At 29.9% G+C, this 19,252-nt stretch overlaps 1 protein-coding gene across 2 annotated transcripts in view; it reads left to right on the forward strand.

The window, feature by feature from the left end:
* The window catches only part of LOC126737263 (ubiquitin carboxyl-terminal hydrolase 31), a 46,796-nt gene that overhangs the window by 644 nt on the left and 26,900 nt on the right, over positions 1-19,252 (forward strand). For both annotated transcript variants that reach the window (XM_050442079.1, XM_050442080.1), the window contains exons 2-4: positions 1,930-2,452; positions 16,660-16,869; positions 16,921-17,248. In XM_050442079.1, the coding sequence (XP_050298036.1) occupies positions 1,930-2,452; positions 16,660-16,869; positions 16,921-17,248 (1,061 nt within the window). The remainder of the gene's footprint in view (positions 1-1,929; positions 2,453-16,659; positions 16,870-16,920; positions 17,249-19,252) is intronic.

Genomic DNA, 19,252 nt, shown 5'->3' on the forward strand with positions numbered 1-19,252 from the left:
TATAGCAAAAAACCATCACATTTTTTATTATCACACAAATTTAGACCTTGTTTTGTTTAATCTTGTCAATCATGGTCCATAATATAGTTTATTTTCAGGTTTATTGATTTAATAATATATATTAAATTTAAACTAGATGTATACAGTATGAAAGTACATTATAGCATGTAGGGCACAAAACATAAATATATATGGGGAATTCTGATGAATTAGAGATTGGCCAGAGATTATGACAAAATAATTGTAAAAGTCATAAAAGAATCGGCAATAGAAATACCTGATTTAATTTAGCATATTGTTCCACCAGATAATATCCTAGATTATTTAAATGAGCAATTATTGTAAAACATATTTGAAAAAGAGCAAATATATATGGTTGAACTAAGATAATGAAAAGAGTAATATCAAACTTGACAAAAGTCTTACAACTAGTTCACCTTTATACTCAATACAATATCTTGTAATATAAACAATTTGGATTTTACAAATATACATCTACAAACAACATTAAAGAAATATAATCAATTGACTCATCTAAAAAGAGTGCTGCAGTATTTATATTTATTTGAACCTTTTGACACTGTGTCATAGAAAGCTGTTGCAAAAGGTAAAAATTATTGGAATCTGGAGAACGCACTTAAATTAATAAAAAGGTACTTCAATGCAAGTTTTACAAATATAAAATTAATTTAGCAAAAAAAAGTTCCAATCCCATAAAGTACTACAATCATCATTATTCATAATCTACATAATGATCTACTAAAATTTGATATAAATGGTAAAATTGGGTCATTTCCAGATGACATGTTTTACCACACAAAGGGTGATATATGGGAAGAAGTGGAATAAAACATAAAATATGGTAAATAATAAAAATTATAACAAAAAAAAGTGAATATTCCATTCTCTAGCTAAGCTACTGGCCTCCCAACCAATACCCAATTTACTAATAATCCTAAATTTAGAAATAAGGCAGTTACAGAAAGGAATACTCTCATCTGAAGTGGGATAAGCAGATTCAATTGTGTAGAAAAAAGCAGAGATCTTTATTATACTTGTTAGAACAAATTACAAAAATAGTAAACATTCATACAAGAAAAATTATGTACTATGGGCTTATTCAGTTGATTTTATCATATGACATCCTCAAAGTCATCTGTAAATCATACATGACACAAATCAATAATTGCAAAGAATACAAAGATAAAAAAGAGAATACTAAGACTGCAAAAAAAATTCAAATTCAAATATATTACTTAAAAATGTACAGTATTGTTACAAAGTTAGTGTTTGTGCCCTAAGTTACAAGTGACTTGTTAGGACACAGTATTTCAGAATACAATAATAATTTACCAATAAATTTGAGAGCTTCCATAATAAGCTTATGGCATAACCCACATTAAATTAAATGAATTTACAGTAAATTTGTAAAAGTAATATTAAAATTAATTTATTCTTGTGTTCTATTGATAAATAATATTTGCAAATATACTAGTAATTATAACATTTGTTTATGTTAGAAAAAGTAGCTTTAACAAAATATTTTCATAGTTACATCTTATCCACCCAGTTATGCGGAGATTAAACAGTTTTTTTCTTATAGCTTTCTTATTACAATTTAAATAAAAGAAATAAAATTAAAAGTAAATGTGACAAAAACAAAAAAGGAAATATTTATTATGACATAGGGGATGGGTAAAAAGGAGTCTAGTTAGTATTACAAAATTTCTTTGGACTCTTTTTCTATTTAGGATTATATTGCATATTATTACAAATTAATTATCATACAAAGTTACCATACTTCAAACAAATTCATACAAGTTATAGAAGATCTGTAGTATTTATTTGTACCATCAACATTTTATTAAAAAAATATTAATTGAAAAACCAAACCTTGTCAGTTTAAACACAACAAATTTTCTTTTCCAGTCGCCCATCTATAAAGAAAATCATTAGCTCCATCAATAAAATAGCTCAGCACATAAGCGGAGTACCAGGAATCAATCAAAACCTAGAAAACAATAGAGTCCCTCCTGTAGACATCCAAACATGGGGACCAAATGATACTCCAGGAGTTACGGGCATTGAAAATCAAGGGAACACTTGCTTTATAAATGCCATACTTCAATGTATATCCCATACAGATATACTAGCAGAATATTTTGTACTTGACAAGTATAAAATTGACTTAGCAAGAAGGAATAAACTGAACTCAAAGAAATTTGGCACTAAGGGAGAGGTAACGGAACAGTTGGCCATACTATTGAAGGCCCTTTGGGCTTGTCAGTACTATTCAGAGTTGAGCATGAGCTTTAAACATGTCTTGGGCAGACATGGGTCTCAATATAGAGGAAATCAGCAACATGATGCTCAGGAATTTTTGTTGTGGCTGTTAGATAAGGTCCATGAAGATTTAAATACTGCTTCTAAAAAGAAATACAAAAGTGTCAAGGTAAGTCAATTATTATAAAAAAATGTTGCACTAATGAAATTTATATTTGCATATAAATATAGATTTCTCAAGTATCATCAAAACTTGTTATCTTATCTTGTTTAATTAATTTACAGTTTTTAAATTATCAAAAATATGAAGTCTTATATTTTTAGCCATGGTGGATATTTTTATATATATTGCATTCAAGGTTAACTGTGGGTTGAGTTCCAATTAAAAAATCTATTATTTTATAACCATTCCATATTATTATTGTGTCAAATTCAAATGATAATTTATTCAACTACATAATATTGCACCAGTTTAATAAGTTGTATTTTAATTGTTATGTAATGGGATTTAAAAAACACATATGGTACTATAAATATTTATTAAAATCTTAGCAACTTTTTATTTGATGATTTAGTACACAAAACTAAAATTGAGCACAAAGGTTTTGATTGTGGTTTACTTTACAAGATTCCTATGTGACTTTAAAATAGGTAGGTATATGGGTATTATCTTGCCAGTAAAAAAACGATGACATTGTGACAGGCAAAGTCATTTCCTCATATTTTTTTATTGGGAAGTGCACATTGCTGTGGTATGAATAATAAACAGTTATATTATAATTATTAATATTTATTCTTCCCATGGTCACTTTAGTGGCTTATTTATCATTGCAGTCGAGCTATTAGTAAAGGTCAGGACCAAATAAGACCTTCATGCCTCTGCAAATTCCAATCTTAATCACTTGTAATGTATTAGTCAATTTGGTATCATACAACATTTTATTTCTGTTGATTGCCGCCAATTTAGTTCATCGTAATGGATGTTTTGATAATTGAATTTAAATTGATATTCAATTATAATGAAGTTATCAATCGTTATTAAAGGCCTTACACAATGATCTTAATACCTGAAAGGTTACAGTGATGACTAAATAATTTTCAATGAAATTAAACTTTTGCAGTTCTTCCAGATTCATAGTTCTGGTAGTTTGTTTGTCAATATCTGGTATACCATAATAATAGTGTGTTTTCATGATTTATTTGGGTCAGATCTAACTCTGGTTCCTTAAATGAAAAGAAATATTCAACAAACAATTTCAATGTTTAGAGCTGAATTTCTGCTTTGACTCTCACTCACACTCACACTCACTTTATTTGTTTTTCTTGAGAGAAAAAGAGAATTTTCTTCAGGTTCCAAGAGAAGTCTATAATGTAAAATTGTAATGTATGTAAAATTTGTCCATTTTATATTATTGCATGCATACATTTTACAAACTAGATCATCAGATTTTGCTAAATCAATTGTATAAGTGTTAACTGTATATAGTGGTTACTATCCAAATTTCCAAAAAGTTTTTTTACTAATTTTGTACCTATTTGGTCAACAAAAAGAAAATTTATATTTGAGTAATGAGTAAAAACTAATCCAATCTCACATCTAAAATTTGAAGACCTTTAGCTTCTTCTCCAAGATCAAGCATAAATTCCATAATGTGCATACTTAAATGTCTCTTTTTTTTCATTTTGTATTAATTTAGTCTGTTTGCAATTGATATTTTAAGAATCTTGAAGGGCTTGAGCAAAGGTTTCTTTAATTACTTACTACTTAACAGAAGGTATTATTAATTTCCTTAAATCTCTAAAAATCCTCCTTAAATCCTTGGACTAGGAAACTTTTCCATAATCATAAAACATTGAAAAACCAGTTATAGCTTTTCTACTTTCACAGATATGGTGTTTTTATGATATATTAGGGTCAGATCTCCTAAATAGTATTAGTTATAAAGCACAGCTAGAAATTTAACTTTATATATCTGATATACAGAGTGTTTCAAATTCAACCCTCAACATGGAGATCTCGGGATCTAAAAAAGATACGAAGATGGTTAAATTGCGGAAAAGTTAAGAATTTTTGGCGCTTTATTGGATTTTTACATTTTTAAAATATGTGCAAAGTTACCTGTTTAACGATGTATCACAAGTTATATTTATTTTTGTAGAAACTCGAATTTTTGGAAAAAACTAAATTTGCCACAGTTGACTGTGATAAACTGACAAGCCAATTTATAAACTGTTATAAATATCACATGTTTTAAATATTTGTCTGTTTTCTTAGTATTCTAGTACAAACTGACAGTTAAAACAATGAAGAAAAGCAAGATATGATTATAAATGTAATATGGACTAATGAAAGTACATTTACAAACTGTGGCATTTTTAACAGAAATAATACACGCATTTGGTCCCAAAATAATTCCCGCCGAAAATTTCGGGAAATTATTATTATTTCGAAAAATTTATCTTTTAATTTTAATGTTCTTAAATAAGTTTTTTTTTCAGTCTTTGAAAGCCTGAAGTCCTGAAATGTCAACATTTTCCGGATTTTCCGAGCATTCTTAAATTATTTCAGGCATTTGGAATAAAATAAAATTTTATTCCTTGCTATAAAATTAATAATAATATAATTTTATTATAATAATATAATTTTGTTCCTTAGGGTCATTTTCCACATCTTCTAAATAATTTATCTTTTAATTTTAATGTCCTATAAAAGTTTTTTGTTTTCAATTTGTAATTTCTCAATTTTTGAAAGTTTTAAAATTTTCCAGATTTTTTAAGTATTTTTATGATATTCCACGCATTTGGAATAAAATATTTCAGATCTTTGGCATCATTTTCCAGGTATTTCAAATCATTTTTCTTTTTAATTTTAATATGGGTTTTTGTTTTCAATTTTTAATTTCAGAATTTTTGAATAAATTTTAACAGTTTCCAGAGCTTCTGAGTATTTGTATATTATTCCAGGCATTTGTAATTAAATTTTGTTTTATTCCAAGGTTTTGAGGTAATTTTTCCATGTCTTGCAGGTATTTGCAATATATGTATATATAATATTGCAATATAATGTTTTTATTTAATTTAACTTTTGCATTTTTAAGATTTTTTTAAAGTTTAGGACATTGGCATGTTTGTGAACTTTCTTATTGTTTTCCAGATTAATGGAGTAATTTCTTAATTATTTCAGACATTTAAAATAAAGTTTTGTTTTATTCCAGGCTTTTAGAATCAGTTTTTCTATTTTCCAGATGCTTGGAGTGATTTTTTATGACTTCCAGACTCTTAATGCAATTCATACAGTTAAAGAAAATTTTTACGCCTTCCAGGGATTTCTTTTTCTCATCGTTTCTCATTTTCTTTCTCTCAGGGGATCATTTTTTTTTTTTTTGAGGAATTTTGCATAATTTTTTGTCTTCCAGGCATTTAACGTAATTGATATATGTAAAATATATAAAATAAAATGGAAAATTACGGTATTGCATTGCTAGTATTTCTGTCTAACGTGTAATATTTATTGACAGTTTAAATATTGTCTTGCCAGTTTAAGCCCAGCATACTAATATACTACTTATTATTAAGAAGGAAATTTTGCAAAGATTTTAAAAATCGAATATAGCGCCTATAAGAAAAAATGAAGTTGATGATGCTTGGCAAAAGACGAAACGTCTTATTAAAAATCTCAAAACACTATAATTAAGCACAAAAGTGGCAACGCAAATGTGCAAATTATTTTAAAATCGGATAAGAAATAAAATCGATTTTTCAAAATTTCGTGTTTTTTCGAATTTTTCTCGGAGCCATTCGGAATTTTTAATTTTTTTAAACGATATATTGTTAAGCTTAAAAATTCTCAACTTTGCCCCAATTTAACCATCTTCATATCTCTTATAGATTCGGAGATCTCTCTGTTGAGGGTAGAATTTGAATCACCCTGTATAGTTTTTTTTATTAGAAAATTTTACATTTCTTATGTGTTTTAATACCTTATGAGTTGGACAACTGTCTAAAAATTTCAGACAAACCTATTTACATTACATCACATGTTGCATTATTGTGATTTCAACTTAAATACACATAATCTTCTATAAATTATACCTATATTGCTGTCACTGGTAAAATTAGCCAACAATTTTTTATAAACATAAAACGTTAACAATAGGAAATCCCATATTAGCTCACATCGCCTAATTAACTTTTAAAATAGCCTCTGCCCACCGAACGTAAAAATAACACAGTTTTAACAACAATTATTGTTGCCGATTTTCCAAAAATAGCGACTGAAGTAGACCGCATCGTCCCCCAATTGTATCGGGACACGACATTCGACCACGAAATAACGAGACCATGATGTCAAATAAATAAATGACGATTTAGAAGTTTGATCATGTCCTGAGCGGTGGCCTTGCTCTCAAACACAATCATACGTATACATACATGCATGTATGAACGATTTTCATTTAAATATAGGTAAGTACCCACCCGTTGCCAAGTTCGTCACGGCGTCAGTCTGGACGAATTAAACATCCGACCTTTTTTTTTTTTAATTTTCATTTTCAGTTTTTAAATGGTTTCCGTGACATAAATGATATTTTTAACAGTTATTATTGGATAGGTAATTAGGAGCATTAATGGGAACGATGCATATATCCAATAAGCTTAATTATAGTCATTTTTAAAACGTGTACGATAATAACACCCTACAGAGATATAAGCAAGGTGCACGTGATGTTTAGGTCTAGATGTTCTCAAGGATTTTTTTTTAAATTTTTATTTCATAAAAAGGAAATACCTTCCCTTCTTCAAAGGCTTGAGTTTATCATGATATTAGTAATGGTATTCCCGTAATCAAACTTATTTGGAGGAACTACATCAAAATTTATGTACTAGAAAAACAAGAATATTTTTATAAACCTTATAGAAAAGTTCATGTCATAAAAATTTAAAAATATGTTCTATCCAAATCTTAGTTATATAATTATTAAGATTCCCAATATGACCATATCCTTGAAATGTCTATACTAGCTAATCAGGCTCGGCTTTATCCATAATTATCTACATTAAATAATTCCAGGTTGCTAATTTTAATTTAGAGACGTATTGTACATCCTAAGAGGTATCTCTGAGGATTAAGGTTCGATCTCCGTGGTCGCCAATTAGCTTTTTTTTAATATGTTGATGTTTCGAAAGATTAAAGAATATTTGTTGAGGAGTAACAACACCCATATTAAAAGACCCAATTTTATATTTAATTAGGCGAGTACAATACTATCGGTATCTATTTAATTTATCCGTGACAACAGATAATAATATGTATTATTATCTTGTAAACTCATGTTTTATAAACAAATTATAGAATGCTCGAGGATGGAAAAATAAATGATTACACGCCAAGTTGACTTAAACATGTTAATTCATTTATATATCCCCATCTGAGTTTAAAAATTAGAAGAGTATGGGAATAAAATGATGTTTTTCGGGTATAATTAGACACATTACGAGAGAAAAACACTATTTGCAGCCGATCCAAACGCTATTTAGAAAATTAAACAATGATATAGAAAATAGGTGGAAAAATCGAATTTTTATTTATATAACCCTATCTGAGTTTAAAAATTAGAAGAGTATGGGAATAAAATGATGTTTTTCGGGTATAATTAGACACATTACGAGAGAAAAACACTATTTGCAGCCGATCCAAACGCTATTTAGAAAATTAAACAATGATATAGAAAATAGGTGGAAAAATCGAATTTTTATTTATATAACCCTATCTGAGTTTAAAAATTAGAAGAGGATGGGAGTAAAATGATGTTTTTCGGGTATAATTAGGCACATTACCGGAGAAACACACTTTTTCCAGCCGATCCAAACACTATTAAGGAAATGAAACAATATTATAGAAAATAGGTGGAAAGTCAAATTCTCATTTATATGAAACTATCCGAATTTAAAAATTAGAAGAGAATGGGAATAAAACGGTGTTTTTCGAGTATAATTAAACAAATTCTGCGAGAAAAACACTATTTGCAGCCTATCCAAACACTATTTAGAAAATGAAACGATGATATAGAAAAAGGCGAGAAAATCGTTTTTCATTTATATATCCCTATCTGAGTCCAAAAATTAGAAGAGGATGGGAATAAAATTATGTTTTTCGAGTATAATTAAACAAATTACGAGAGAAAAACACTATTTGCAGCCTATCCAAACACTATTTAGAAAATTAAACAATGATATAGAAAATAGGTGGAAAAATAGTTTTTCATTTATATATCCCCATCTGAGTCTAAAAATTAGAAGAGTATAGGAGTGAAATGATGTTTTTCGGGTATAATTAGAAACATTACGGAAGGAAAACACAATTTGCAGCCGATCCAAACACTATTAAGGAAATGAAACGATGTTATAGAAAATGGATGGGAAAATCGAATTCTCATTTATATATCCCCATCTGAGTTTAAAAATTAGAAGAGGATGGGAATAAAATGATGTTTTTCGGGTATAATTAGAAACATTACGGAAGGAAATCAGTATTTGCAGCCGATCCAAACACTATTTAGAAAATGAAACAATGATATAGAAAATAGGTGGAAAAATCGAATTCTCATTTATATATCCACATCTGAGTCTAAAAATCAGAAGAGGATGGGAATAAAATAGTATTTTTCGGGTACAATTAGACACATTACGAGAGAAAAACACTATTTGCAGCCGATCCAAATACTATTTAGAAAATTAAACAATGATATAGAAAATAGATGGAAAAATCGAATTCTGATTTATATAATCCTATCTAAGTTTAAAAATTTGAAGAGGATAGGAATAAAATAATATTTTTCGGGTATTATTAGACACATTACCGGAGTAAAACACTATTTCCAGCCGATCCAGACACTATTAAGGAAATGAAACGATGATATAGAAAATAGGTGAAAAAATCGAATTCTCATTTATATATCCCCATCTTAGTCTAAAAATTATTATAAAATTATTCAGCTCTTCATTACTTCATTCAAACATAATACTTTATTTATCAGTAGTAGTTTCTAGGCTTATGAAGTGTGCTGATGGGTTACAAGCAATATTATATTATATTTAGTTTCTGAAGTTTCTTCTTCTCTGGAAGAAGTGTCTCCGTGAATATGTAAGCTCACCAGAGCTCTCTTGTACAACTGATTTACGTTAAAGTTTTGAACATTTCTTGTTTAAATTTTACATTTTAAATAAGAGAAATTTTAAACAAAATTTGGTACTAGAATTTTATAGCTGCATGTAAAGAAAATATCACTAATTGAGCGTTACATTATTCAGCAGTCTAAATTAAGGTCTAGACACATTTATCTGTTTTCCACCTGTCTTTTCATTTAATCACTGAGGACCGGCCTATAAGCCGTGAAAGTTATACCTTATCTCAATATTTACTTCTAAATTAATGCACTTTGTGAGTGATCATTGATCCTAGGTTAAAATAAGATTTTTATTCTAATACAATATTTGTCCTCATGATGACGAATTATTTAATTAAACAATACTTATCATTAATCTCTTCATTGTTAAACGTTACTTTCAAATATCGTGCTACGATAATATTATACCTAACAAGTTCTCAAATCATCACAAAAAATCTTCCTTATTTTTTTTTACAAAACAAAAGACGAGTGCAATAAACTATTAGAAATCGCAGCAAATGTTCTTTGACACCGATTTGAAACAGCACCAAGTTTGTTTTGCTGAATAGGAAAGTTATTTGTTTTCATTTCCAATGCAGCCTTCAGAAAAGAATCAATAGTAATATACTGTAAGATTAGAGGTTAAAAATAATTCAGCTTTTAACTTTTTAGTTTGTAAGGTTTCACTTAGGAGTGAACCTAAAATATTTTATAAATTACAGGCATAAAGTAACTATTGTGTTTTATAATCTTTACAAGCTGCTAGGTAAAACTTTACAAATGTTTCAATTTAATTGTATACTATATGTTTCTTAGAAACAAATGAAATTACCTAGTAACTGGCTTTTTTTGGTTCAATGAACCATTATTACTGTCTCTGGTCGAAATGAAGTTGAACAGTTACATACTATAGTGCAGTGTGTTTTTATTATTATTTGAGTTACTAACTGATAAGTTAACTTACACTAAATGTTATCATAAATAATCATATGAAAATGAATTTTGAACTATCGATTAAAGCAAACAAATTGTGAACGAAGTGGGTCAGTACACCCGTATTCAACAACTGTATAAATATTTTTAGTTTGTCTAGTTAATGATTGTCTTTTCTTTGTTTGAGACCGACCAATAAGTTTCCTTTATGTTATATAATTATCACTTTTGCATGTTGCCAAACATTAATATTAGTCATACTCGTGGGGACCAAACAAGTCGCATAAACCGCTGAATATGGGCGACGGTCACGCGAAAATATGCGTAAGCCGTTCGGAAATTAACTGAAACCATTTTAATAAATTATTTTCAGTTTTTTAATGTGGTTTATTGATGGCTAACCTAAATTAGAAAAGTCTATAATTTGCTCCAACGATAACCGGTTATTCCAAGGTCTCGCAAAAATCCATATATGCATATTGTCCTCTTGGCTTAGTGATACCCTGTAGAATGTTGTACGTAAAATGTCATTTTGGAGAAAAAAAAACTGGTTTGCATCCGGAATTTATTAGCCAGGCATTTGATTATTATATACGTTTAGGATTTGTGTTTTTTTGATTGACCTTTTCATAACATTGGCATAAGACTAGGGGACTAGGACTAGGGAAGTAAATTTCCAAATTGTAGTAGATGTGAGGATCAAACAGTATTAAAATTTATCAGAGAATACTAAAATTTCAAGTGGTATGGAAAAAGTGGTATAAAATCTGCTATTAAAAATGGAACAAAGGAGTTTAAGGTGTCCTCGAACCAATGTTTTAAAAATATACTTGACCTGGCTTCAAATTTAAGATAAATAAACAAATTTTTTATGAAGTTTTACATTTTGGCCAACAGGCAAGAACTTTATATTTTATTAACTACTAGTTAACATAGGTATATACAGTAATAAAAATAACAAGTACAAAATACATTTTTGAGTTTACTGAAAGTAGTACCAGTAGCTTTCTACACACAATTTATCTAGCACAGAACTTACAAAAGAACATTATTTTTCTAAAGTGCTCATTAACTGAATTTACATATTTCATTTAATTTTTTTTCCAAATTTATTTTCGAGCAGTAGGCTCAATTTTTTGACAAGATTTGTACCAACATTTGGTCATTTATAATTAATGATTCAATATTTTATCGAGTTTAATTGAATGAAATTATTGTTTAGGTATCAACAAAAGTTTCTTTATTGTCTTCTTAAAAAAAAAAAACAGTACTCATTTTATGCGATTTATAAAAAAATATTTGCTAATAAACTTAAACCTATATAGGACTCTTAATATATGGCAACATTATCAGGTTGAATTGCAAGGGATTTGGCGCCATCGATAATTTAATCTAATCTAATCATTTTCTTTTTAATTACACGGTTCCATTTATTTCAATTTTTTTTTATATTACATGCATGATTGTTTATGGTCACGTGAATTGGAATCAATTGCCTAACTCCTATATATTAGAGAACATACTACGTATAAACAACTCTCTAGGTTGTAATACATTAACTTAATAGATTCTTAACATTTACCCATAAGTAGAAAAACGGCAATTTGTAAACAACCGTGTAAACATTACGTATACAATGTACGCATGGCGGGTTTTAGCCCGTAGCGAATCAAAATAAATTATAAGAGAATTTCTGTAACGCATTCCAACGCGATGATTAATGTACTTTTACAAATGCCAATAGAAATTTCCAATAATAATAATTACTCGAGTAGTACTTACGATGCGAGAGATGAAAATAGATGCTTAAGCTTTTAGGTTAACAGGATTAAAGCTTTTTATACAATTAATTGATATTGATATTTTTTACTCTTTTTTAACCACATATTTTTAAATAAATAGAACTAGGCATAGTTCATGTAAATTTGTCATGAGATTGCTTTCCATTCCTCCAAAAGGATAGGAATTCTTCGCGCTCTTTGTTTAGTATTCACATCGTGAATAATAATGAACGCATTAATTTTTCCGGATGGGTCTGTCATAGTTGAAAATTTTACAAGTTACCATAATCTATTTTAAATCGAGTCTTACACGTTTTCTTCATTTTACGCGTTACTTTGAACTTTATATAGACCAATCCAGGAAGTCATTTCATTTACCAGCCTAATAAGATTATGGTCGATTGATATGAAATATTTTCTGCATTGCTCATGTATAAGTTTTATTCTATGAAGAGTGGAGATGCTGATTTAGTAACTTGCATTCATTAGATTTACAGATCTAAAGATCCTGGAAAGAAATGTGGATAGGAATGCTAGAGGAATGAGCCTGGGTTCTGTATGTGCATTTAAAAATTTTGCCGATGATACATCATTTATAGAAAGATTCAGAAAAGGGAGTGACATTTCTTCGATCAGCCTAATAAAATATTGATTGAATACTAAATGCATTAAACTAATTTTTATTATTTCTACAATATACATATACATATATTATACAAATTACAGGGTGTAACTTTAAGTGATGAATTTAATTTTAAGGGGTGATTCGTTGTAATTTTTTAAGTAAAAAAGTTCATATAAATGTATGTCCGGAGACGCTTTATTCTCGAGATACAGGATGTTAAATTTGTTTTTAATTGACTTTTTACTAATATCTGAAAAACGTTTTTTAATAGCTTAGTTTGATTCAAATATCAAATAAAGATAAATTGGTGGCATAAACACAAAATAAATACATTTTAATTATCTAACCACTTGCGACACCATTGCACTTATTATTTAAAATTTAAACACCAAAAGTAGCATCTTATTAAGTAGTTTATTGGTGCAGTTTACTTTATATGTGTTTAAGTGTTTTTCAATTTATAAATGGTTATTTTTTAGTTAATTTTGAAGTATTTTAGTATTTTCTATGGAGGTCAGATGTGCTGAGATATGAATGAAATGATGTGAAAACAAAGAACAAGATACGGAAAAAATCAAGCGACAAAAAGTGGTATTTTTTAGTTGTTTTATTAAAAAAGAAACGCACAAAAAATGTTTGAGGTAAATATGAGAATTCCAGGGGATGCCTTATACAAATTGTAAAAATTTCAACAAATTCGGTAAACGCGTGTTTTAGAAATTAATAAAAAAATCAAAAATTGATTAAAAGAATAGTTTAACACGCCGTATCGCGAAAACGAAGCGTCCGTACCTTTGTACACTTATGATTTAGACAGGAGTATCTCAAGAATCAACTTTTGATACAGTTGTTCCCTTATAGACGACAATATTCCAGATTTCCTATCTTTATACACCACTATCCAGAGAAATAGTCTGAAATGGTGTCGAATTTGTCTCTTTGAGTAACCCTATTTATAAGACGATTTAGAAACTGTCACGCTAAAAATCAAGTTGCCGGAATGGCATCATCATAGAGAAAGATAAGGAGGGTTATAACAATCAGCCATACCTTTTGTCTTAGCTTTTACAAAGGGCAACTATTCTAAATTTACAACTATTTTAATTTTACATGTCGGTAGTAGTTTGAAAAATATCAGTGTATTAGAAAGTATACAATCTATAAAGCATATGTTTCAAGTTTGATGACGCCATGTTGTTTAGTATTTGTTTGGCAGCTATCAATAGTGAACGTTTTCAGTGAATTTATGAAAATGGAGAAAATGGGTCATCGTTATGTGATACAATACTTTTATTTGAAAGGCCTCAGCCCAACCAATATAAAAGCTGAACTGGATTCTACTCTGGGTGAGTCTGCTCCTTCATTAACAACAATAAAATATTTGATAGCAGAGTTTAAACGAGGCCGTACGAGCTGCCAAGACGAGCATAGCAGTGGTCGACCAAATGAGCAAAGTGGCACTGGATGATCGTCATATTAACTGAAAATTTTGACATGAGAAAGCTGTGTGCAAGATGGGTGCCGCGTTTGCTCACACTCGAGCAAAAACAGTGTCGTGAAGATTTCAATTGAGTGTTTAGCGAAATTTAATAGCGACAATGCAGAATTTTTGCGTCGTTTCATAACCATGGATGACACATGGGTCCATCACTTCACACCCGAGACAATAGATCAATCAAAACAATGGACTTAAAAGGGAGAACCGGCTCCAAAGAAGGCGAAAACCGTTTCATCTGCAGGCAAGGTCATAGCGTCGGATTTTTGGGATGCGCGAGGGATAATTTTCATTGACTATCTTGAAAAAGGTAAAACTATCAACGGCGGCGAGTATTATGCGAACTTATTGCAACGTTTCAGCAAAGAAATCAAGCAAAAACGGCCGCATTTGGTTAAGATGAAAGTGCTGTTTCATCAAGAAAATGCACCAGCTCAGAAATCCGTTTTTGCAATGGCCAAAATTAACGAATTAAAGTTTTAATTGCTACCTCATGCACCCTATTCGCTAGACTTAGCCCCCTCAGATTATTTTCTGTTTTCAAACTTAAAAAACTGGCTCAGTGGTCAGAGATTTTCCAACGATGAAGAAGTGATGTGTGCAGTTAATGGCTATCTCGAGGCGCAAGAGTTCTTATTATAAAAAGGGTATCGAACTTATAAAACATCGCTGGGAAAAGTGCATAGAGCTGAAAGGAGATTATGTTGAAAAATAAATACATATTTTTGTGTTTTCTTTCTTGAATCAGGTACTTCTGGGACCACCCTCGTATATTGGCTTTCATTTTACTCACCTGATACGATTTTTAGAAGATTTTAGCCAAATATTGATGTTTCTTATTTCTCTTTGATTAGCCTAATAAAATATTCATTGATCACACTCTGAGTCAACTCCTTGACTCAGAGTTTTAACCCTAATCATGATATGATAGTTCAACAACTCAATTCAAGTTCCTGATGTTAATATAGGAGTATAAGTTCAAACAGTTAAACCTGACTCTATTTAACATTTTTTTTACTCTTTATATATCGCATTTCATGCTGATACCACTTAATTAATTGAATTAGCTTTTCACCTAAAAGAGAAATTCAGTTTCTGTAAAAATCTTAGCAATTATACTTTGCATGGGTGACAACTATACATACAAACTATTTGCTAGAACTGATAAATTTCGGCGCCTAAAATCTATCATAATCATAGTTTTTATATATGCACGTGTATCCGTCAATTATTATTTCTTCGATGATAATAATATTATTGTTTTTAAATTGACTTAATTATTTATAGTACCGATTTCCTTATAATGTATAAAATACATCTCATACGAACTATGACTTATCCTGGCATCATGCATCCCCGCACTTTGCTCACTACATTTTAAATTGGCCAATATTTTTTTATCGCATGATTGTTTATTTTTAATTCTGGCGTAAATGTTAATCAGAATTTATCTGGAACGTGTTCAAAATGGTTTTTACTCGGCAGTTTGTTATCAGAATATATGGACTTTCGTTGGCGATTTTCGCTGGTCCCTAGTAAATTTGGAATTTGTCGAAAGTCGATAATACGCAGTATAAAGATGCTGGAGAATGTTAACCCAGTTTTGGATGTGGTTTTGTGCCAAAAAATCTACTTAAAATTGAAAATAATAATATATTTTTCCTTTGTCATGGACATGCCTTATTGTAGATTCGACCAGGTTTATTTATGCTATGCCACATTTTTGGTACCGTTTGCGTTATTCTTATAACAAAAAGTTTGTTTGGTGCCTTATATGCAAAACATGTAACCAATAAAAAATTCCCAATACTGTAGCTTGCATTTTTGTCAATAAATATTTTCAGTATCTTTGGAAAAATGGATGACGTTTTACTGTATTAATTACACCTCGTGAAGCCAACTATAGTTTCATTAAAATTGCAGTGCACAAGAGGTATTGACTAAAACAGAAATTTAACCTTTAAATTTGAACCCCACCTTAATTAAACCAAATGGCGAAGCCTGTATAAGTGCAGCATTGGATAACCCTGCCCTTTTAGAGTTTAATAGTGGTAATGCGTTTAGAAATATAAGTGATTACATTTCAGCGGACACGTATTATGTCCTGTGTATAAATTTAAAATTTTAAAGTCCAAAAAGTTCGAAGCACGCGTCTATGGCATAAGAAATATTTCGTAGCCGTCTACCGTGAAATATAACAGGCGGCATTTGTGTTACACTAAAAATAAAATTATTTAATGACAAAACTAAAATAGATGCATAGCGAAATTACGACGCAAAGTCAATGCCATTACCATTTGAAATGAAACTATATATTATTTTTTTGTTGCATCATAAGTCAGGAAAATAGTTGTTTTATGTGTCCACTTTTTTTAGACTTCTGGAAGACCTGATGAGGTGATAGCAGCCGAAACGTTGGAAAACTATCGGCGCTGCAACAATTCCTTTATCCAAGGGGTATTTCAAGCCCAGTACCGGTCATCTTTAAGCTGTTCAAGGTGCCGGACCCAGTCTAATACATTCGATCCTTTTCAATGTATATCTGTCCAGCTACCACAATTTCATAAGCAAAGCATATACGTTACAGTAAGTATTTCTAATATTTTTTCTAGCTTGAGCCTTAAACACTGATTTCAGGTTGTGTACACGTCCCAGCAACCTCGTCAAGTTCAAATAGGCCTCAGCTTACCATCCGGGTCTTCAATAGGCGAACTTCGGGCCATTCTTGAATCGGACACGTCTATTGAAAAGGAGAGCATGCTCTTAACGGAAATAGGAGAATGCGGCTTCATGAGAACTTTCAATAATTCGCAGTCGATATCGATGATATCTGAAATCGATCCGATTTACTGTATCGAGACCGCGCAATTGGAGGAGAATAATGAAGAAATTACCAGTGCTTATGTTTTACTGTGTTGGATCAATGTGGTGCGAGGGAGTGGAGGTGGAGAGTTTACCAGGTTTGGTACGTAAGATATTAGATATTGCATTATTTGTTAAATGATTATGCTAGTTATCTAAACCCAATAAAAGTAGATATATATATTTGGTTTTAACGGATATTTCTCGAGTTTTGTAAAACACAAAATGTGATTACTATTCTAAAGGAATACAAACCCTGTTAAAATAATTAAATTTTTCACCTAATTTAAGTTTTCATTTTCAATACTCCTTCTTTTGAGCAATATACTTTGTCATTATTTTCCAATGGCATTTTTTTGTTGACATTCCCTATTTTTCCTCAAATGGGACTAATTCTTATTTTTTAGAGATTTTCCAAAAGTTGCTCATTTTAATTGGGAAAATACTTTTGAATCGATACTATTCTTTTAATTTCTGCATACTATATTAAATAGCAATTTACCCAATATTGCGCAAAATTGTGATTATAAAATGATGTGTACCTAATTTGAAATCTGAGTCCTAGGTTGGAGTCCGAGCATTTTATCATTACTTCTTAAACACCTAATGAAAAAAAAACATATAGGCAATTCAAAAATAACTCCATCTTATTTTAGTATCATTTTTGGACAACTTATTTTAAAACATTGTTGCTACAAAGCCCACAGTTGGCAACTATAAGTTCCTGTATTAAACTATATTGGCAGTCTATTTTTAATTACAAAAAATGTTTTCGAACCAGCAATTTAAACGGATATTGTTTTTAATTTTAAAATAGTTCTGCGATTTATATAAATTCTATTCAAAATTGTGGACACCGTATATTTGGGATCATACCTTTGGTTCACAGGACGCCTAACATATCTTTTGCCATCCGAATTAATCAAATTGAACTTTTCCATTCGGAGTGACTATGTTCTCGAGCAAAGCTCAATCGCGCCACATTTTTTAAACTTAGCAGTGGTTTCTTTGCAGGGCGTCTTGTTTTTAAATCACTATATTGAAGTCTCCTTCTAATGGTACGACAACTAACTAAACCCACAGCTTCTTCTTCCAAATGCAGCTTGATTTCTTTTGAAGTTGCGAATGGGTCAAGTTTTGCTTTTTTCAAAATTAATTTGTCAACACGACTTTACAACTCTTCTTTGGTCGGCCAGTTTTTTTTAGAGGAACAACACTTCCACTGAGATTAAATTTTTTTATTATTTGACTTACTGTTTCCCTCACAAGAGAAAATTTTCGAGCAATATCTGCCTGTTTAACCCCTTTCCGGTAATCGTCGATTATTCGCATCTTAATATCGATCGATAAAGTTATACCACGTGGCATTGTGAATATTTTTCAAAACTAATAGTAAGGAAAGTCAAATCAACAGAAACCAACGCATAAAACTTAGAGACTGAATAAATATGTTATTTGTCAATCCAATTTTGGTCACCTAGCAGTCAAACAAAATTGTTGGAATTTGATGAAAAAAATATTGAGAAAAAGTGCAAGCAATAAAAATCTATGGAATTTGTTTCTTCAAACTATGTTATTTACATTCCTGAACACTAATAAGCTCAACCGGTTTTTCCTCTGCTTCAGATAAAATATATCCATAAAAATGGAATTTGTCAATCTACTTTTGGCCACCAGTGTATATTTTGACCGTGGCACAAATTACTGCCGATACATTGGCTTTGTAGCAACATCACATTGTTTGCACAAGCCTGCAACTCTAGATAGGTACAATAAATATCTATATTAAAAAAGTTCTGATAGAGGATAGAATACATTTTTCAATAAGTTAAAGTAATGAAGTAAGCCAGTTATTTGAATATAATCAATAAAAGAAATGAGCGGTAATTTTAATTAGTAATAAGGGAGCGTTCAAGTATTACCTAACGCTAATATAAATGCAGTTCTTTTCAATGTCCATTAATTCGTCTGAATAAGAAATGAAAATTTTAAAAGATAAAATTGCTTATTATTTTATAGATTTAATAAATACTGATGAAACAATTTTTTACGTTCAGCTATAAATTATATTTTGGTATTATTTTCGATAGAAAATGTCATTCTTTCG

The sequence above is a fragment of the Anthonomus grandis genome, chromosome 6, assembly GCF_022605725.1.
Source record: "Anthonomus grandis grandis chromosome 6, icAntGran1.3, whole genome shotgun sequence".
NCBI lineage: Eukaryota > Metazoa > Arthropoda > Insecta > Coleoptera > Curculionidae > Anthonomus > Anthonomus grandis.